The 23,287-nt window shown below is 41.4% G+C and overlaps 1 protein-coding gene across 1 annotated transcript in view; it reads right to left on the bottom strand.

Annotated features, from left to right (window-relative positions):
* Nucleotides 1-1,438: 1,438 nt before the first annotated feature.
* The window catches only part of LOC138752920 (probable G-protein coupled receptor 139), a 32,774-nt gene continuing 10,925 nt past the window's right edge, over nt 1,439-23,287 (bottom strand). The window contains exons 2-5 of the mRNA XM_069915532.1: nt 18,786-18,949; nt 6,529-6,597; nt 2,853-3,081; nt 1,439-2,331 (exon numbers count right to left, since the gene is read on the bottom strand). Of these exons, the coding sequence (XP_069771633.1) occupies nt 1,439-2,331; nt 2,853-3,081; nt 6,529-6,597; nt 18,786-18,949 (1,355 nt within the window). The remainder of the gene's footprint in view (nt 2,332-2,852; nt 3,082-6,528; nt 6,598-18,785; nt 18,950-23,287) is intronic.

The following is a 23,287-nucleotide window of genomic DNA, read 5'->3' as shown; positions in this document are numbered from 1 at the left end:
TGCAATATGGAAAAGACTGAAACTTTATAAAATAAGTCAATTTTAACACAATGAAACTGAAATTCAAAAATTAATAATTTGCAAATAGATTTCATACGTGTTTTTTTTTCTTAGATTCGCAATTGCCTCAGTGATGAGTTTTAACAAAACGGAACTGAACTGAAAGGTTCTCCAACCCGAACTGAACTAACAATAGATTTGTCCCCCCATAAATGTACCCCTCAAATATTTTATCATCATTAAACTCCCCAGTTTCTAAAGAAACGTTATTTTTTTGATATTTAAATCCTTTATTTATAACACACAAAACTTGTAACCGCCTTTATTTTTCCATGAATAGTCTTTAGGCAACGTTCTAAGAATGAGATTGATTCTTAATAACCAAATATTGATCTAAAAGTTAATGTGGTTTAAGGACATTTAACGTCGTTCAACGATATTCAGCGTCTTAACGATGCTCAACTGTCCTTAATGTTTTTTTTCAGGATGCTTAACGATGTTTACAGTTTGCTTAACGTTGTTCAATGTTATTAAACGGTCAACAGAAATTGTCGACACCTAACTCAATCTCCTCATATTTATAAGTAACCACTCCCTCGAATTCACTTCCACCAGCGCATGCTCCTTTGTGCAAGCGCTGGCCCCGGCTGCCGGGACCGCGGGAAAAAAAAATCCACGTAGATGTAGGAAGAACGCACGAACGTTCATGACAGCGCCGGATTGGAACCCAGAACTCTGGCGCTGTAATAGGATTGCGCCAACTTTGTTGCTCTATTGACTTCAAATAATATTCCATTTTCAATATCCTCCTAATAACACAATTGGCTTCACTCTTACTCTGTGGAGTATTTTACATTACTATTCTTTAATATCATTTTACGCTATTTAATATGTGCAATGGTCGGAAAGTTTCGAGGATAACTCTGTGAAACGAATATTAATGTCAATGGGTTGATGAGTAATTAACCCATATCTATGATTTCATTCATATTTTCACATTTCTTTTCGAAATTTTAGATCGAGATATTGCATTCTAATTTTTGGCTCGCTGGGTTCATTCATATTTATTCACCGTTTGTCAATGAGTCATGGAGAATGGAAATAGGTCGTCCGCCTATTGTTCGTACCTACAATCAAGCACACATTTTCACTGATCACAGTTATTATTCTCGCAAAGTTCCCATTTGTAACCCCCCCCCCCCACCATCAAAGAAAATTCTACCACTCACTGACAATTTACAGCGGCCCATTAAATTATTAACCTGTAGGCGTTTGTCACGTGGGAGGGAACTGGAGAACTGGGAAGAGACGGGATGGTTTTGAGGACCACTGTACAAATGACAGTTGGTAACTACTGCGTGCTCGGCTCGTTTCAAGTGGTCGGCGAAAGGATGTAGTGGCCTTTAAATTGATACTGGGTGAGTTTCCACTGACTCCATCATTTATAGAGTTTGATAATTAGCGTAAAAGGGTATTTGAAAACTTCCATGAATTGCTTCCTGAATTTATTTTGGGTCACGGCATAAATACAAGTGTTTGTGCAGCAAGACAGAAGTTGGAGCATGAACCCCATTTCCCGCACAAAAAAAGGTAAATTTGCAGACATATAACCTAAATAACGCATTCGTCGCCATATCGTGTACACCATAAATACCGCCCATAATATTATAAAATTCCCCGAGATAACAAATAATAAAACGATTGATTTCCTTCGGTTATCCATCTCTGTGTCCTTTCGGTGTTCCCCTGTGCCTTGATTTCGCAATCTCCTTCGGGCTTTGCTGGCCGATAAAATGTGCTTGATGGTCACTGCATTGAGTTGCAGAATGAGAATAAATGGGAGGCCAGGTGTTAGGACAAAATGAAGAAATTCAATTGCTCCCCAGGTCCATGAATTCAGAATGCCATCTCTTACGACACAAAACCAAGGATCATTTATAAGCCAATACATTCCTGTATACACAAAATACCAAATGGTGTTTTTAAAAAGGGATAGAACAGCAACTGTTGCTAAAGTCATGACAGCTGTTTTTTCGGTACAATATTTAACTTTCAGTTTCTGACTACAAATGGCCACAAATCGATCAATGGTGAACATTACCGTGAACCAGACAGAACAATCTGTGACAGCATAAAGTAAGACAGCATGAATATTACACAGAGGGATGTACCTTACAAATTGAAGCTGATAAATAATTGGAATATGTCTCAATACTAGGTCGATGATAATGATCAGTAGATCTGAGGTTGCCATGGCTACCAGGTAGAAAGTGACACATTTGGAAAGACCACACTTTTCCCGTGACAAGATCAAAATAGTCACCAAGTTAACTGTAAATAAAGAGAGGAGAGAATGATTAGATATCAGGCAGTTAAAGGCAACAATCTGATTGCGTGCCCAAAAGAAAGAGTTTATTGTTACACATGGTACTATGTTTTCTGGAGAGACAGGATTTTACATTTTAACCTTGAACAAATAGAGAAATACATACGTCTACACGTTCTGTAAGGAATAGACGAATACATTGCAAGCACCAGAAACTTAGCACTTGTGTGCAAGAGTGAAGACCACCAGACTGAATTCTGGTTTTAATTCACAAATAAATGCATGCAAAGCATGTCCTTGAAAATATTCACGATCTTATGTTGTATTCTCCACAGTATTCTTGCCTGTGAATATCTACAAGGGGATCAGTAACTTGGGCACACCTCTATTTTAGTGGGACTGGAATGTACTGCAGTTATTAGAAGGGACCCTATATTTAAATTAACTGATTTACCAGAAGTAAATACTAACAATGGATTAATGTTTAACATTATTTGCAAATTCGTTACTAGATAAAAACACATACTAGGGATACCAAAAGCAGCAAGGAAAGGATAGTAAACCATCTGTATATCCCAAAGGGTTAATAATATCTGAATGAGAATTGGAATTCGACGACTGCTGTCCATGGTAAGACGAGACACCTCTGTCTTGCTATTAGAACGAGTTTTGCTTCCCTTTCTGAAGAATTGCTTATCCCTTGTGCCAGAGATGATGTTTTCATAGAACTCGTCGAGAATGCATTGAACAGAACCCTATATATAACGTGTATATGAAGGCCCTGGGATTGGAATTAATCATGGACAATGAACAAACAAGTTGAGCTCACACTTGGGACTTGAATATAAAATGGATATCCCGTAAATAAAATCACAGTCTAAAAATAGGGTATTGCATAAAGATAATTACACTTACACAGAATGAAATTCATAGAGCAAACACCTACCAGTGAAAGAATTGCAAGTTCTGGACTTATCCAAGGATTGGGAAATGGTACCGATACAGCCAGGAGGCCTGTTAAACATGGTGGAGAGGAAGTAACACAAAAAGAGAAAGGAAGTCATCTTGGCAACATGGTATGGGCCACATGCCATGACAAGAACTCTAAGAAGGAGAAATAGGAAATGCAGACGGCATGCAAAAAGGAGCAGCACCTGAATGTGCCATACATGTCCAAACCCTGAACTTCTTCAATCACACTTGATAATTTTTGCATCCTGGCAACCTGATACAGTTCCCAGCATGCAGGAACTTTTGCAATATTTTCATAAAGTCAAAGAGGGTCAGAGAGTCAGGCGGCGTAGAAACAGGTTCTTCAGCCCAACGTGACCATGCCGACCAAAATGCCCGTGCGTGGCCTGTATTCCTATCCATATCATATATTTGAACGTACACTAGAATTTCTCCGCTCACTCAGAACATGGAAGAAGAATTAAAAAAGTGAAATTGAGCACGTGAAAAATTCAAATGCGGGATGACAATGAGAGGGTGATACCGAGAGAATTAAATATCAAAATCTACAGAACCTTTGGTCAAGTGCAATATACAACTGTGCTGGAGAAATTCAGCAGGCCTCGCAGCTTAGAGAGCAATCTATCATCAATCTTGAAGCGCCCAGGGTGCATAAGATAGTTACGCTTTCGTTCCTTTGGATTTTGGGCGACCTGCTGAGGTTCTCCAGCACGTTCGTGTATTGAGCCAGGGAGAATGGTGATGAAGAAAAATACACCGCCCAGATTAGGAATAACAATAAAAGAAATAAAAGAAGGGGAAGAAAAGTCCACCAATTGGAAAGAATTTATATCTTAACAGAATTGAAAAGGATCACTCGGGGTGGAGATTATTCTCCACTCCCAAAAAATGAAAAACTTGCAAAAGTAGTTGTGTTTATCTTGGGGCATTAAACCTATTATTATTCGCAACGCTGTTGGTAAATCCAGAAAGTAATGGGTTGGCCATTCTGATATTCAGATGGATAAACATGATCGAGGGTGGTTTTTTAATAATTAAAAATAATTGAATCAGTGACAACGTGTGACGTTCAACACTGTGAGTTGTTTGAAAGACGGTGCTGAGAGTGGAGAAACGAGGACCCCGAGTTAGGATGAGTAAGGGGAAATGGGGTCACACAAAACACACAGAACACGAAGAAGACCTGGAAAACACACTTTGTAATGGACCGAATCATTCTGACCAGTACAGTCAGCCTCGATGACTGTGTGTTTCTTGAACTCATTTGGGTATTTTCTTTCTCAAGAAAAGGCGAAGAAAAAAAATGTGCTCGTTATCTCCATGAATGGGGAGGTTGTTTCCCATTAGTTCGTTCAAGCAAACTGCAATTCACGCCTCATATTGATTGTTTGGAGTAAGACATGAGAAAGAGGAATGGTGGTGGTTAAAAGAATTAAGTTTCAGACCAATTGGGATGTCAGGAGTCTTGGAAAGACTACATTCGCGATAACGGTTCTAGCCGAATGAACTGACCACTGGGAGAATGTTGCGGTCCCTCTTGATGTTAATCATCACATCTGAAATTGTGAGTTTATTAATAATATTGATAGAGTCTGATTTATATTTACTGTACTGATCAAAATTAAAAATGTGCTTCGCTTAAATTTATTGTTATAATACTGAACATTGAGGAGCATCAGAAGCAAACATTTTCTTCAAGTCATTGTTATTTTGTAGTGCATTAGAACGGTAAATATATCCTCCAGCTGTAAATTTGTCACCCATTCAATTGGGACTTTTAGTTGTCTTTTAAAATTAGAGCACAAAGGCAATTAATCAGAATGTTGTGTTGGGTATAAGACAGCCCTGTCACCCTTCCACACACACACACACACACACACACACACACACACACACACACACACACACACACACACACACACACACACACACACACACACACACACACACACACACACACACACACACACAGTGAGATATATAAACCCTGTGTATCAGTAGTCATGTTAGTCTAATAGAAGTAAAGGATGAGAAAGCATCAGCGTGCCAAGATGGTGGAAGGAAAGTTTGGGGAATTCAACCAAGTACAAGAAATTTGGGATAACTACGTAGAACAGTTTAACCACTACTGCATAACCCACAACATTGTGGAAGGTCCAGTAAACCACAAACGTGCCTTCTTTCTCAGTATAATGGGCAGCAAATCATTCACCCTCCTTAAGACGTTGCTGGCCCAGGTGCATCCAGAGACAAAGATATTCAATGAATTATGGACAGCTCTAAGGAACCATTTAAGTCCCAAACCACCAGTTATGGAAGAAAGGTAACAATTCGATGAAAGGAGACAAGGAACAGGAGGAACAGTAAGTGAATAGCTGGCGTTGTTGCGAAAACTGATGGAACACTGTCATTTCAATTAGTTTCCAAATCAGGCACTGTGAGAAATGGGGCTAGCAAATCGCCAAGCAAGCCAAAAAATTATTAGCAATAGATGAAGACGTTACATTACATATTGCACACATATTGCCTGCAGCTCTGAAATGGCAGATAAAAACTTAGATGTGGGTCAACCAGACCTACTTGTCAGGAGGTCTTCTCGTTGTGGGAAATACAGCCACCGACCAGAAAACTGTTTCTTTAAAAATTCTAAATGCAATCATTGCAAAACTGAAGAATATATCAAAGCTAAATGTCCATTTATAAAGTACAGATGGCCTGCAAATAAACAGGCAGATAAAGTCAAACCTATTGCAGAGAGAGAGAAGCAATCGAGCAATGATTATAACAGCCCAATGCCTGAACTTGAGTGCCGGAGCACTCATGCTCCAGAAATTTCAGCTCCTGAGATATATACGAGGAATAAATGGAGAAAACACAACAATCTTTAAACAGCTAAAAATAAGCGGACACCCCCTGAAGATGGATTTAGACACAGGGGCAGAGGTGTCCCTAATGCCGTTACATGTAATAGAACACTTACTACCACACCTCCCAGTAAAAACAAATGAAATAACTGATAGATCTGTTATAGGAGACAGAATCAAAGTGTTTGAAAAATGTATGGTCCAAGTACAAACAATAGCAACCAAAAGCCCTCTGTCTAAATCATAGATACCCAGTGACCAGCACTCTTCAGAAAAAACTGGCTACAACACATTCTCCTAGACTGGCTGGAAATTGGTTCAATACTAAATGTAAACCACACGGACACCTCCCAGCCAGAACTTTACCAAATCTTCAACAACCATGTAGTGGTTTTCCATCAAGAATTGGGGGAAATCAAAGGTGTTCAAGCGAAACTGCAATTAAAACATAAAGCATAACCCACATTCTTTAAAGCCAGAACAGTCCCATTTGCTACAAAAGGGAAAATTGTGGTTGAATTAAACAGATTAAAACATGAAGGGATATTAGAACCAATAAAATACAGTGATTGGGGAGTGCCCATCATACCTGTACAGGAAGCATACAGTCAGATTCGCATTTGCTGCGATTACAAAATCACCATCAATCCATCATTCAAAATACCCGAATACCCCATGCCCAAGGCAGAAGAATTGTTCTAAGCACTAAACGGAGGGCAAAAATTCACAAAACTAGATTTGTCACAAGCATATCAACAGATAGATTTGGACAAAAAAAAACAAGCACATGTGACGATCAATACCCATCTAGGACTATTCACCTGTACATGCTTGCCTTACGGAATTTCAGCAGCACTTGTGATTTTTCAAGCAACATGGACCCTCAGTTGTGTGTTACCTAGATGATATCATCATCACAGGCCAAAACGACAGTGAACACTTACAATACCTTGAAAAGGTTTTAACCACACAACAACAGGCTAATATACAATTACAAAAGGACAAACGTGTCTTCATGTGCTCCTCAGCAGCATATCTTGGGTTTACATTCGACAACGAGGGTGTGTGAATGATTCTAGCAGGAACAGAAGCTGTCGCAAGGCCCGATACCCAACCAACAAATCGGAATGACAGTCCTTGTTAGGACGTGTTAATCACTACCGAAAACATATCTGTAATATGTGTACACAATGCAGCCTGCTGAACCAATTAATCAAGAAAGATCAGAACTGAACCACAACCATCCAGGAATGGTACAAATGAAGGCACTGACCTGGGTGCATGCCTGGTGGCCCTCCATTGACAAAGAGAGTGAAACAACATCAAGAGAATGCAAAGTATGTCAGACAATGGAGCCAAAAATGCCACAAGCTGAAGTGTTCAATTGTCCAATGTATCGCTTCCACAATCTGTCCCCCACTAGAATAGAGTATGAGCAGGGGCTCAATTTTTGTAAGATTACTCCTGCTACCCATGGGTCTTTATATTGTCCATAATCTCATACCAGAACTCTCTCGCCCACTTCCAATGTTCTAGGTGAGGTTTGTGGTGATGCTGTTTTTTGCAATGTGAGACCCAGATCTAGATGAACTGTGGACAGCCTGGTCTGCAGGTTGTGCCCAAACATTAGTGAGTATTGACTGACTAAGGTCCATGAACTGCCTCATGAGCTGCAGAAGGTGGAACCAGACCTGCCACGGCCTGCTCTGACCATTCTCCTCCTCAGGCTGAGTGAGGGGTGGGGGGTGGGTGGTGGGGGGCAGAGACGGTTGCAGAGCCAAGGAGTCCAGTGAGGAGTCCAGTAACTGAGGCATGCAGCCAGGAGGGCAGTGAAGAGGTGGAGTCACCGCTGAAAGTCAGTGAAGGCGGTCAGTCACCACCGACTTGACTGCCAACCGTCTATCTACGGGTCCCGAGCAAAGACGGGCACAGCAAACCACACCGTGGTGGTCCAAAAGAAAAAAGGAGACCACGCTTAATGAGCTCTGTGTCCTGAACATTATTAAATACTTTCCCTTTTATAATTATAATTACTCATGAGATGCATTCTAATTATCATTTGTAGTCCTGGGCCTGATGTAATATTATTTCGAAGGAGCCCAATCAGCATTTATCGTGCGGGGTACGGGGAAGAAGAGTATTGGGTATAAGCCCACCCTCTGCTGGACATCATGACGCCCCCGTCATGATGTCACCCTTCCATATATATAATTCTGCGTGTAGGTAGCCATGTTAGTCAAATAGAAGTTTTTTTTTCTTCTTTTGGCTTGGCTTCGCAGACGAAGATTTATGGAGGGGGTAAAAAGTCCACGTCAGCTGCAGGCTCGTTTGTGGCTGACAAGTCCGATGCGGGACAGGCAGACACGATTGCAGTGGTTGCAGGGGAAAATTGGTTGGTTGGGGTTGGGTGTTGGGTTTTTCCTCCTTTGCCTTTTGTCAGTGAGGTAGGCTCTGCGGTCTTCTTCAAAGGAGGTTGCTGCCCGCCAAACTGTGATGCGCCAAGATGCACGGTTTGAGGCGATATCAGCCCACTGGCAGTGGTCAATGTGGCAGGCACCAAGAGATTTCGTTAGGCAGTCCTTGTACCTTTTCTTTGGTGCACCTCTGTCATGGTGGCCAGTGGAGAGCTGTAACACGTTCTTGGGAAGGCGATGGTCCTCCATTCTGGAGACGTGACCCATCCAGCGCAGCTGGATCTTCAGCAGCGTGGACTCGATGCTGTCGACCTCTGCCATCTCGAGTACTTCGACGTTAGGGATGTAAGCGCTCCAATGGATGTTGAAGATGGAGCGGAGACAACGCTGGTGGAAGCGTTCTAGGAGCCGTAGGTGGTGCTGGTAGAGGACCCATGATTCGGAGCCGAACAGGAGTGTGGGTATGACAACGGCTCTGTATACGCTTATCTTTGTGAGGTTTTTCAGTTGGTTGTTTTTCCAGACTCTTTTGTGTAGTCTTCCAAAGGCGCTATTTGCCTTGGCGAGTCTGTTGTCTATCTCATTGTCGATCCTTGCATCTGATGAAATGGTCTAGCCGAGATAGGTAAACTGGTTGACCGTTTTGAGTTTTATGTGCCCGATGGAGATTTGGGGGGGCTGGTAATCATGGTGGGGAGCTGGCTGATGGAGGACCTCAGTTTTCTTCAGGCTGACTTCCAGGCCAAACATTTTGGCAGTTTCCGCAAAGCAGGACGTCAAGCGCTGAAGAGCTGGCTCTGAATGGGCAACTAAAGCGGCATCGTCTGCAAAGAGTAGTTCACGGACAAGTTTCTCTTGTGTCTTGGTGTGAGCTTGCAGGCGCCTCAGATTGAAGAGACTGCCATCCGTGCGGTACCGGATGTAAACAGCGTCTTCATTGTTGGGGTCTTTCATGGCTTGGTTCAGCATCATGCTGAAGAAGATTGAAAAGAGGGTTGGTGCCAGAACACAGCCTTGCTTCACGCCATTGTTAATGGAGAAGGGTTCAGAGAGCTCATTGCTGTATCTGACCCGACCTTGTTGGTTTTCGTGCAGTTGGATAATCATGTTGAGGAACTTTGGGGGACATCCGATGCGCTCTAGTATTTGCCAAAGCCCTTTCCTGCTCACGGTGTCGAAGGCTTTGGTGAGGTCAACAAAGGTGATGTAGAGTCCAGGTACTGGGCTTCTCCTCCAGGAAAAACAAGGACTGGTTTGACGAAAACAGCCAGGAAATCCAGGAGCTGCTGGCAAAGAAGCGAGCTGCCCACCAGGCTCACCTTACAAAGCCGTCCTGTCCAGAGAAGAAACAAGCCTTCCGTCGCGCATGCAGCCATCTTCAGCGCAAACTCCGGGAGATCCAAAATGAGTGGTGGACTAGCCTCGCCAAACGAACCCAGCTCAGTGCGGACATTGGCGAATTCAGGGGTTTCTACGAGGCTCTAAAGGCTGTGTACGGCCCCTCACCCCAAGTCCAAAGCCCGCTGCGCAGCTCAGATGGCAAAGTCCTCCTCAGCGACAAGATCTCCATCCTCAACCGATGGTCAGAACACTTCCAATCTCTTTTCAGTGCCAACCGCTCAGTCCAAGATTCCGCCCTGCTCCAGCTCCCTCAACAGCCCCTAAGGCTAGAGCTGGATGAGGTTCCCACCCTGGATGAGACATATAAGGCAATCGAACAACTGAAAAGTGGCAAAGCAGCAGGTATGGATGGAATCCCCCCAGAAGTCTGGAAGGCTGGCGGCAAAACTCTGCATGCCAAACTGCATGAGTTTTTCAAGCTTTGTTGGGACCAAGGAAAACTGCCTCAGGATCTTCGTGATGCCACCATCATCACCCTGTACAAAAACAAAGGCGAGAAATCAGACTGCTCAAACTACAGGGGAATCACGTTGCTCTCCATTGCAGGCAAAATCTTCGCTAGGATTCTACTAAATAGAATAATACCTAGTGTCGCCGAGAATATTCTCCCAGAATCACAGTGCGGCTTTCGCGCAAACAGAGGAACTACTGACATGGTCTTTGCCCTCAGACAGCTCCAAGAAAAATGCAGAGAACAAAACAAAGGACTCTAATAGAAGTAAAGGACGAGAAAGCATCACGTTTCTGAGTCTTAATTGCACACACAACATTCAGCTAATTCAAATTCCTGGCAAATGGAGTTCAAGTAATTACTTACTTTCCAGTGTTTGTTGTTATTTTTGTGTCAATTTCTGCCAGTGACAGTATAAGTATTGGGATAACTTTTCATTGATGGTGAATTTCCGTCAATATTTCTGGCAAGAATGACATTCCGCCTAAACGACGCTGCTATATTCCTTCGTTTCAAATTGCTTCCACTCTGACCCCGCGGCTCTTGTGTGAGCTGATCTTCTAATAAGGTTATAAACGTTGGTTTCTCAGAAGTAGATGGAAAGTGTATGTTCAGGGGCCGGAGTGTGCAAGTTCAGCTTGTGAGAACAGAGCCGAGCCTGACTCGACGAACACATTCCTCACGCTGATGCTTATCGGTCATGTCTCTGCCTACCCACCATGCGATGCAGTGACTGACGGGGTTCAAATATATCGTTACTGTCGTGTTATTGGAAAGGCTATTCATTTTACATCATTAAATGTGACTCTGATTGAGAATGAACACTGAACATTAACATTAATTCGGCATTATTCATATTGCACACTTGGGAGGATGGTGGGACTGAAATTTCCGAACAGTTTAATTTGCTATTCATTTTCCTCGAACCTGTCACATTATGCATCAAATTACATGTTCCGTTTCTCCCTTCAGTGTGGGCGGAGGAACGCTACAAACATTTTAATGAAAATTCACGTTTCTTTACACGGAAAAGAGCGTTATGGATGTTTCCAGCTTTGCTGCAAAATTCTTTCCACGTGCTGGATCCCGGTGAAAGGTTTTCTGTCAGTCTGGTGACTGGAGTTTTTGTCTTTCGTAAATTTCAGCGGAAGCCAAAACGTTGGATAGACAAATGAATGGAATTCTCGACGCGGCATCAAAATCTGAGGACGGAGAAACAGAAAGTGAATATCCAACAAAATGGGAAGCATTTGTGTAAATAAACACAGAACAAAAGAGAATTCTTTTGCTGCCATCCCGGGTTACGCTAAATACTCGCGAGAGACTTTTGATCAACAGCCTAATGAATCGCAGGTGTACTTGAAAGAGAAGAAACTGCATGGTGTTTAGAGTAGGGATACCGGAACATGGAGTTCGTGGTGCGTCAATTCACAGAATGTTGTAGGGGTATTGTATGGAGGTAGTTTTCATGAGCAAAGATTCTGCCGTTTGTATATTTATCCAAGTATGTGTTTGATTGGACACTACTGAATCACTAGGGAATGTTCCTCCATGTATGAAATAATTCACTGGCAAGAGTGGCATGTGCCTGTTGTGTGAAGAGCACTTGACTGCAGATTTGCAGGCGTTGTATACATATGGGGTGACATCCGTGCGGAACATGCAGCTGGTATCTAAGCTGCCTTTCCCTTCTCTGCATAGCAGTAGAGAACGGATCGTTTATCTGTGCAGTGGTGTTAGGAGAAGTCCAAAGGTTGAGGCTGAAGCCTCATTTACTTCCCTTAAAACAAATCCCAGGCCGAGTCTTAAGTGAATATAATGGCATCCTGTCACGCCATTGATTATTGGGAATTCTTGTGCTGGTGGCAGACCCTGCCTCTTGCTGGGCGTCACGGACATTTCTAAAGTTACGAGAATAGTAACATTGCCAAAGATAGGGACTCTAGGTGGCATTAACTCCGGCATGTTTATCCTGGTGCGCACGCTATTATGCGTCCTGGACACAATGCTAACCATTCCAATGGATGTTGTTGAACAATGTTTGGATCGATTCAATTATTCAGTTGGAGCAATTAAGAAAGAAGTTATTTGTAAAATAGTGGAGTGCAATGACAAATGTGCTGGAGAAAATCGGCAGGTCATAACTAACAAAGGGCAGAGGCTCCAAAGGTTGGTTACCTTTTAATATCTATGGATGATGCGTGATCTGCTGAGTTGCTTCAGAAAGTTTGTGCAATGGAAACATCACTAACCATCAAGATGAACAATTAATGCTTAATCTTCATAAAGATCAGCAGGAAATGTCTAAATTCGCGTCATTGTGAATTATTCGATTAATCAATGGCCTTCTTCAAGTCAATTTTATGGTTAGGATACAAGACACTCTAATCCTTGGGGTCTTGCTTCTCGCTGATGATGATAATACAGAGAAGGTCAGCGAGATGAGGTGAGTTTCAAAGTTTACGCTGCATTATGATACTCGATAGTTCATATTTTTTTCAAACTGCTGTTTGTGGCACATTCCTCAAAAGATTATCTGCGTTACAGCGAATAAACTTCTCCCTCACTTCCACCAGTGCAGTGATGAGTGGCAGAGGCTCAGCCGTTACTTTTTTTTACCAGGAAATTTCTGAAGATATTGAGAATACGATCCTGGCACGAATTTCAGTCATCCACTGAATTCAAGTGTGCATTTGCATTTGACACCCACTCTTCGACTGACAAATATCGCAGACACTTCTATAATGCACAAGTAGAAAGAAATAAAATTTGTCAACAAACATAGTGGTAACTGGAAACAGGAGGCCCCCTCGCGTTCGAAAAGAGAACATATTTTACATTTAAGACGTTTAACAGGAACCCAGAACTGACTAATGCGTTCCTGGGCGGTGCCCGTCTGTTATTTATAAGCCTTCACAATTCAGTCTCATATTTGTATCATCGCTCTCTGTAATTTTTTTAAACTTTATTTATTTGAAAAAAATCATTAGTAATAATACAGCATGCAGTCAATAAAACATTTATATATATATATATATATATATATATATATATATAAAGAAAACAATTTAAAAAAATATAAAAAAAGAAAAAAATTAAACCCCCACGCACCCTCCCACCCCATCAGCCAGCTCTCTTAAGGCGAACCAAAAATATATAAACAGAAACTAATACATCAAAATACATCTAAATGCATATATTCCAAATATGGTAACTACTTATTAACAAAAATATAATTATCATGCAAAACATATATAATTTTTTCCATGATGATACAAGCTTTCAATTCATTAGGCCATCGCATTATATTAATCATTGTATTGTCTTTCCATGTACTTGCTACATATTTTCGAGCTTCAGACAATGCTAAATATACAAAGGCAATTTGAAATTTATCCAACAGTAATCCCCTTACAGGAATGATATAACCCATTAAAAATAGATGGATCTAATAGTAACTTAAAATTATACAATTTTTCCAGAATTAACTTAATTTTATCCCAGAATGGTTGTATATACACACAGGATGAAACAGCATGCAAAAAAGTTCCAGTACATACACCACATTTAAAACAAGAGTCCGAATTACTAAAACCATATTTTTTCAATTTCTATGGGGTTAAGTACAACTGATGTAAAAAATTATAGTCAATCATTCCATATCACACATTGATCAATTTACTAACACTATCATAACACATATCTACCCAATAATATTCAGGAAAAACTAAAGCTAAATAATTTTCCCGATGATGATGGCATCACGAAGGTCCTGAGGCAGCTTTCCTTGGTCCCAGCAGAGCATGAAAAACTCATGCAGTTTGACATGCAGAGTTTTGCCGCCAGCCTTCCAGTCTTCTGGGGGGATTCCATCCATACCTGCTGCTTTGCCACTTTTCAGTTGTTCAATTGCCTTATATGTCTCTTCCCAGGTGAGGACCTCATCCAGCTGTAGACTCAAGGGCTATTGAGGGAGCTGGAGCAGGGTGGATTCTTGGACTGAGTGATTGGCACTGAAAAGAGATTGAGGATGGAGATCTTGTCGCTGAGGAGGACTTCGCCATCTGAGCTGCGCAGAGGGCTTTGGACTTGGGGTGAGGAGCTGTACACAGCCTTTAGTGTCTCATAAAAACCCCTGAAGTCGCCAATGTCGGCGCTAAGCTGGGTTCATTTGGTGTGGAGAGCCCACCACTCATTTTGGATCTCCTGGAGTTTGTGCTGAAGATGGCTGCATGTGAGACAGAAGGTTCATTTCTTCTCTGGTCAGGAAGGCTTTGCAAGGTGAGCTTGGTGGGCAGATCGCTTCTTTGCCAGCAGCTCCTGGATTTCCTGGTTGTTTTCGTCAAACCAGTCCTTGTTTTTCCTGGAGGAGAAGCCCAGTACCTCTTTAGTAGATTGCAGTATGGCCGTTTTCAGCTGGTCCCAGAGGGTTAGAGGAGATGTTTCCGTGAGGCAGTTTGCATCCTCGAGCTTTGCTTGGAGGTTTGCCTGGAAGATCCTCTCACTTCCTCAGACTGCAAGTTTCCAACATTGAACCTCTTTCTGGGGGCTCCACTATTCTCGAACTTTGGCTTGAAGTGAAGGTTGAGCTTGCAGCGAACCAGCCGGTGGTCAGTGTGGCATTCCACACTGGGCATGACCCAGGCGTGGAGCACATCTCATTTGTCTCTTTCTCGCACCAGAACATAGTCCAGGAGGTGCCAGTGGTTGGATCGGGGATGCATCCAGGTAGACATCAGGCCATCATCATCACCCTGTACAAAAACAAAGGTGAGAAATCAGAATGCTCAAACTACAGGGGAATCATGCTGCTCTCCATTGCAGGCAAAATCTTCGCTAGGATTCTCGTTAATAGACTACTACTTAGTGTCACCGAAAATGTCCACCCAGAATCACAGTGTGGCTTTCGTGCAAACAGAGGAACTACTAACATGGTCGTTGCCCTCAGACAGCTCCAAGAAAAGTGCAGAGAACAAAACAAAGGACTCTACATTACCTTTGTTGACCTCACCAAAGCCTTCGACACTGTGAGCAGGAAAGGGCTTTGGCAAATACTAGAGCGCCTCGGATGCCCTCCAAAGTTCCTCAACATGGTTATCCAACCGTATGAAAACTAACAAGGTCGGGTCAGATACAGCAATGAGCTCTCCGAACCCTTCTCCATTGACAACGGTGTGAAGCACCAACCCTCTTTATTATCTTCTTCAGCATGATGCTGAAACAAGCCATGAAAGACCTCAACAATGAAGATGATGCTTACATCCAGTACCGCACAGATGGCAGTCGCTTCAATCTGAGGTGGGTGCAAGCTCACACCAAGACACAAGAGCAACTTATCCGTGAAATATTCTTTGCAGATGATGCCGCTTTAGTGGCCCATAAAGAGCCAGCTCTCCAGCGCATGACGTCCTGTTTTGCGGAAACTGCCAAAATGTTTGGCCTGGAAGTCAGCCTGAAGAAAACTGAGGTCCTCCATCAGCCAGCTCCCCACCATGACTACCAGCCCCCACACATCTCCATCGGGCACACAAAACTCAAAACAGTCAACCAGTTTACCTACATCAGCTGCACCATTTCATCTGATGCAAGGATCGACAATGAAATAGACAACAGATTCGCCAAGGAAAATAGCGCCTTTGGAAGACTACACAAAAGAGTCTGGAAAAAACAACCACCTGAATAAACACACAAAGATCAGCATGTACAGAGCCGTTGTCATACCCACGCTCCTGTTCAGCTCCAAATCATGGGTCTGCTATTGGCATCACCTACGGCTCCTAGAACGCTTCCATCAGCGCTGTCTCCGCTCCATCCTCGACATTCATTGGAGTGACTTAATCACCAACATCGAAGTACTCGAGATGGCAGAGACCACAAGCATCGAATCCACGCTGCTGAAGATCCAACTGAGCTGGGTGGATTACATCTCCAGAATGGAGGACCATCGCCTTCCCAAGATCATGTTATATGGCGAGCTCTCCACTGGCCACCGAGACAGAGGTGCACCAAAGAAGAGGTACAAGGACTGCCTAAAGAAATCTCTTGGTCCCTGCCACATTGCCACCGCCAGTGGGCTGATATCGCCTCGAACCATGCATCTTGGTGCCTCACAGTGCGGCGGGCACCAACCTCCTTTGAAGAACACCGCAGAGCCCACCTCACTGACAAAAGACAAAGGAGGAAAAACCCAACACCAACCAGCCAATTTTCCCTTGCAACCGCTGCAACCATGCCTGCCTGTCCCGCATTGGACTTGTCAGTCACCAACGAACCTGCAGCAGATGTGGACATACCCCTTCATAAATTTTGGTCTGCAAAGCCAAGCCAAAGAAGAAATAATTTTCCCATTTAAACTTAGTTTTCTCCCATTCTGGCTGATCCATATTATCTTGCAATACTTGATACATAACAGAAATATAACCCCTTTCTGGTATAGAAGAAATCAGACTCAAATTCTGTCAATATGGGTAATATAATCTCTCTACCATATATATTTTTCACCAAAGATCGAAGTTGATAATAAATAAATAAAACATTTTCAGCAATATCAAAACGTTCTTTCAATTGAGTAAAATAAAAGAAACTGACCATTTACAAAACAATCCTATAATATTTTTATACCCTTAAAATCCCAACTTTTTAAATGATTATTATACATTGAGAAAGAAATAAGCTGATTATTATATAATGCTGTTAAAATCGACAATTTACCTTTTGATCCTAAAATCTTATTTTTTTTGTCCATAATTTCAATAAATGTTTAATATCAGCAAATTATATTCCTGCAACAAATTTATATTGCATTGAAATATAAATTGATACATCACAACTTCAGAAATACAAGCCATCTCAACTTTAGCCGAACTTGGAGGCTGGTCCAAATCCATCAATCCAGTAATAAATTTCAACTGGACTGCTTCATAATTCTGAAAATGAGGTAATTGAAGCCCACCTAATGCATACATCCAAGTGAGTCTATTTAATGCTACCTGTGGTAGATTACCTTTCCATAAAAATTCTTTCATAACTTTATTTAAATCCTGAAAGAAACTCTTTGAAAGAGGACACGGTATTGATTGAAATAAATATTGAATATGAGGAAAATATTCATCTTAATACAATTAACTCGACCAATTAAAGTTAATGGACTATCCTTCCATTTAATTAATTCTGCTTTAATCTTTTTTTTAAATAATGGAACATAATTTAACTTATATAAAGATTTATATTCAGTATTTACAATTATTCCTAAATATTTAATTTTGTCAGACCGCTTCAATTTTATAATAAATTTAAACTCTGATAATCTCCTTATCCAACTGGTAAAATTTCACTTTTATCCCAATTAATTTTATATCCAGACAATGTTCCATAATGTAATAAACATTCCCGTAAATGTGGAAATGCACGGTTTGAGACGTTGCATTGACCACCGCCAGTGGGCTGATAACGCCTCAAACCGTGCATCTTGGCACCTCACAGTTTGGTGGGCAGCAACCTCCTTTGAAGAAGACCGCAGAGCCCACCTCACTGACAAAAGGCAAAGGAGGAAAAACCCAACACCCAACCCCAACCAACCAATTTTCCTCTGCAACTGCTGCAACCGTGTCTGCCTGTCCCGCATCGGACTTGTCAGCCACAAACGAGCCTGCAGCTGACGTGGACTTTTTACCCCCTCCATAAATCTTCGTCCGCGAAGCCAAGCCAAAGAAGAAATGTGGAAATGATTTTTCTGGGTTTGTTAAATATATCAAAACATAATCTGCAAACAAATTAATCTTATACTCTTCATCCATAACTCTCATCCTTATTATCTGTTCATTCTGCTTTTTAATTGAGCTAATGGATCAATAGCCAGTGCAAACAGGGCTGGCGACAATGGACGATCTTGTCGAGTTGAACGTGTCAATTTAAATGGTGATGAGACTTGACCATTTGTCACCACCCTAGCAGTGAGGTTCATATATAAAGCTTTAACCCAACCAATAAAAAAGGGCCAAATTTAAACTTCTCCAGAATTTTAAATAAAAAAATACCATTCGACCCTATCAAAAGCTTTTTCTGCCTCAAACGCAAGTTTGGGCTACTGTTGATATGTGTTGACCAAATTTATCAATCGAAGAATATTATCTGAAGCATTTCTATTTTTAATAAAACCTGTTTGATCAACATGTATCAATTTAGGTAAGTACTTATCAAGTCGATTTGCTAGCATTTTAGTTATTATTTATTCAATAAAGAAATAGGTCTATATGAAGATACTTTCAATGGACTCTATCGTTTTTTGGGATTACAGCAATTAAAGCACTAGAACAAGATTCTGGTAATTCACAATGTTCAGTCACTTGTTCTAATACCTCCCCAAACACCGAAGATAAATCTTCATATAATGTTTCATAAAATTCCACTGAAAACCTATAATCACCTGGTGACTTTCCATTGGGCATTTCCATCATAGCTGTCTTCATCTCTAATTCTGTAAATGGAGCTTCCAAATCCATAACATCCTCTTTTTCTAATGCTGATAACATTAATTTAGGTAAAAAGAATTCAATAGAACCATTATTCTGTTTCCCCTCAGAAGAATATAATTTTTTAATAAATGAATAGAACTGGTCATTAATTTATTGAGGTTTATAGGTAACTGTTGAATTCTTTTTTACAGCATTAATAACTCATGAAACCTGTTCCTTCTTTAACTGCCATTCAAGTACTTTATGTGCCCTCTCACCCAACTCATAATATCGCTGCTTAGATCAATTAATTAAACATTCAAATTGATAAGTCTGCAACGTATTATAACGCAGTTTCATTTTAGTAAAAGTCACTTTGTTTTATATTCTGTCACTTCCTTCTGAAATTCCTTCTCCAATTCATCAATTTGCTTTTCTAATTCAAAGCTTTCAACCATATGCCATTTCTTAACTTTAGTGGTGTAACTAATTATCTGCCTGCTTAAATAAGCTTTTAATGCATCCCAAAACACAAAAGGACTTTTTACTGAATTAGCATTTTCAGATGAGAAAAAAGCAATCTGTTCTTAAACAAAAGTAACAAACTCTGTTTTTTTCAACATTGTATTAAATCTCCATCTATAACATAAATGTACTACTTCTGAACTTTCATAGGATAATATCTTTGGCTTGGCTTCGCGGACGAAGATTTATGCAGGGGGTAAAAAGTCCACGTCAGCTGCAGGCTCGTTTGTGGCTGACCAGTCCGATGCGGGACAGGCAGACACGATTGCAGCGGTTGCAAGGGAAAATTGGTTGGTTGGGGTTGGGTGTTGGGTTTTTCCTCCTTTGCCTTTTGTCAGTGAGGTGGGCTCTGCGGTCTTCTTCAAAGGAGGCTGCTGCCCGCCAAACTGTGAGGCGCCAAGATGCACGGTTTGAGGCGTTATCAGCCCACTGGCGGTGGTCAATGTGGCAGGCACCAAGAGATTTCTTTAGGCAGTCCTTGTACCTTTTCTTTGGTGCACCTCTGTCACGGTGGCCAGTGGAGAGCTCGCCATATAATACGATCTTGGGAAGGCGATGGTCCTCCATTCTGGAGACGTGACCCATCCAGCGCAGCTGGATCTTCAGCAGCGTGGACTCGATGCTGTCGACCTCTGCCATCTCGAGTACCTCGACGTTAGGGGTGTGAGCGCTCCAATGGATGTTGAGGATGGAGCGGAGACAACGCTGGTGGAAGCGTTCTAGGAGCCGTAGGTGGTGCCGGTAGAGGACCCATGATTCGGAGCCGAACAGGAGTGTGGGTATGACAACGGCTCTGTATACGCTTATCTTTGTGAGGTTTTTCAGTTGGTTGTTTTTCCAGACTCTTTTGTGTAGTCTTCCAAAGGCGCTATTTGCCTTGGCGAGTCTGTTGTCTATCTCATTGTCGATCCTTGCATCTGATGAAATGGTGCAGCCGAGATAGGTAAACTGGTTGACCGTTTTGAGTTTTGTGTGCCCGATGGAGATGTGGGGGGGGCTGGTAGTCATGGTGGGGAGCTGGCTGATGGAGGACCTCAGTTTTCTTCAGGCTGACTTCCAGGCCAAACATTTTGGCAGTTTCCGCAAAGCAGGACGTCAAGCGCTGAAGAGCTGGCTCTGAATGGGCAACTAAAGCGGCATCATCTGCAAAGAGTAGTTCACGGACAAGTTTCTCTTGTGTCTTGGTGTGAGCTTGCAGGCGCCTCAGATTGAAGAGACTGCCATCCGTGCGGTACCGGATGTAAACAGCGTCTTCATTGTTGGGGTCTTTCATGGCTTGGTTCATAGGATAATATAATAAAGAGTGATCTGATATAACTCTACTTTTCTATTCTGCCTGTAATACCCTTCCTTTTAAATGTGCTGATACTAAAAAAAACCTATTCTAGAGAATGAATCATGTTGAGAAGAATAAAAAGACAAATCTTTTTCTGTAGGATTAACCCTTCTCCAAATATCTACTAAATTTACATCCTTCATCAAGGCCCCAATTTGTATCACCAACTTTTATTTCTTTATACATTTTAGGGGATCTCTCCAACAAAGGATCCAAAACATAATTAAAATCTCCCCATCTAAAATATTTTCTTTAACGACTTAATAACAAAAAAAAATCTGAAATAAAACACTCATCATCCACATTAGGTGCATAAATATTAAGCAAAATCCAAAATTCATTAAAAAAATTACAATTCACCTTTAAAACCCTTCCAGCATTCCCTTCCATAGTAAGCAATCCAAACGACAAATGATTATGATTTAGAATTGTTACACCCTTTGCCTTAGAATTAAACAAAGAAAAGATCACATGTCCAACCCAATTTCTCTTCAATTTCAAATGTTACTTTTCATTCAAATGTGTTTCTTGTAAAAAAGCAATATCAATTTTCATTTTCCTAATATAAACTAAAACTCACTTTCAGTTAATCAGATTATTCAATCCCTGAACATTAAAAGTTGCAAATTTCAAACCAGACATCTTAACAAACTAACAATATAGGCACTTAATAGAAATGATCACTCCTCTTCTAATAAATGAAAACCACTCTCCCTCCCTAAATATTTAAAAAAAATTGTAATTATTCCCCCTCAAAAAGAAACACTGCCCAAAGGTAGTAATGCCCTAAAGAGTGGGCATGGTAAACCCCACTAGTGGCAGATGACTATCAAAGATTTCAGTGCCATCCATCTTCCACAGCCAGAAATACATCATTCATATTAATACAATTCATTACTATAAAGATATTCAATCCAATGACTCCATCCCAATTATTGTTTCGGATCTTCAATGTCAATAAGACTTTGAGTTAAAACTTCTTTCTTTCCATTTTTCGCATTATTTCCATTCTGCCCATTTCCATTTCCATTGGCCCTCCTTTTAGACAATGATGATGAAGCTCTTCCATGACAATGTACGTCCGGTAATGAATTAACAAATACTAACCCATCATGATCATTCTCAAAAAATTGAGATTGAAAATTGCCATAAAAGACCTTAAACACAGCAGGATATCAAAAAGTAAATTTATATCTCTTCCGCCTCAACACTTCTTTAGCCAAATTAAACTCCCATTGATGCCTAATAATTTCTTGACTCAAATCTGCATAGAAAAATACTGTATAGTTCTGAGTCATCATTGGAGATTGACTTTGTCTTGCCTTCTGTACCACCAACCATCAAATCATTTCTCTGTCTTGGAAGTTCAAATGCTGAAGTAAGACCGCTCATGGTGGTTGTCCCTGTAATGGTTTCTTTCGTAATGCTTTATGTGCCCTCTCCAATACTAGACCTCCCGATAAAAACTCTTTACCCAGCACCTCAGGGGTCCAGTTATTAAAATTTTTTATTGGATTGGACCCTTCAATATCTTCTGGAAGACCCACAATTTTCACATTATTTATCCACTTTGATTTTCCAATGAATCAATTTTTTTTCAGTAATTCTTTCTTCTGAATTCCCAAATCCACAAATGAATCTTCCACTTTCTCTATTTTTTCCTTATAATGTACGACTTGATCTTTACATTCAGGAAAAGCTGTTTCAATTTTTAAAATTTTCTTGTACTGTATCCACTGATTTAATACATTTATTGATGTCCTTCTTAAGTGTAGACATATCTTCAGACATATCAGATATTTTAGTTGTCACTTAAAACCCTTGAGTCATTTGTTTAGATATATTGTCCAGATGGTAAGCAAAATCTTCCAAAACTGCACAAACAGACTCCATTCCAGATTCCAGTTCCACATCTTGAGGCCTACCTTCTCTAAACTCCACCTCCAGTTGTTCCTGTGAGCTACTGTTAAAGTTAAGTCCTCTTCTTCTTCCATCATTCTCAGGCCTTTCCCTGTGCAGCTACGGGTCTTTACACCCGACAGTAGCACCACGACCATGTTGGGATGCCATCGCTCGGGCCCCCCCCCCCCCACAGGCCACACGTGTTCCATTAGATCACGGACCCTGGAGGCACTGCACATGCCCGGCAAGTCCAGGAACCACACAGAGGTAGTTTCCAACACCATTCTGCACGTCCCCGGATCACCTGATAGCAGCGCAGACTCGAGGGCCCTCCTCTAAGTCAGGTCGCCCACGTGTCCGACATCGCAAACATGCAGATCAACACTGGTCGAGCTCGTCAACAAGCCGGTGCCGTCTTGCGGAGACAAGGTCGGCACCAGTGTAATACTTAGCCTGGCAGAAGTTCTCTGTGCCTTGGAGGTTCCAAATGACAATTCCATGGTTTCAGCTGGACAGGAAGGCCTCAATTCTTCAGCACTTTTAAAAGGTAGTTTTTTCTGTAATTGAGCCTTTGTTTTTTAAAATATTGGTTGCCATTGTGAACCAGTAATGTTCTTAAAAATAAAAACAGAGCTTTTATTCA

This window comes from Narcine bancroftii, chromosome 2 (genome assembly GCF_036971445.1).
Source record: "Narcine bancroftii isolate sNarBan1 chromosome 2, sNarBan1.hap1, whole genome shotgun sequence".
NCBI lineage: Eukaryota > Metazoa > Chordata > Chondrichthyes > Torpediniformes > Narcinidae > Narcine > Narcine bancroftii.
The sequence above is the reverse complement of the archived record's forward strand: the minus strand, read 5'-3'. Positions and strand labels throughout refer to the sequence as shown.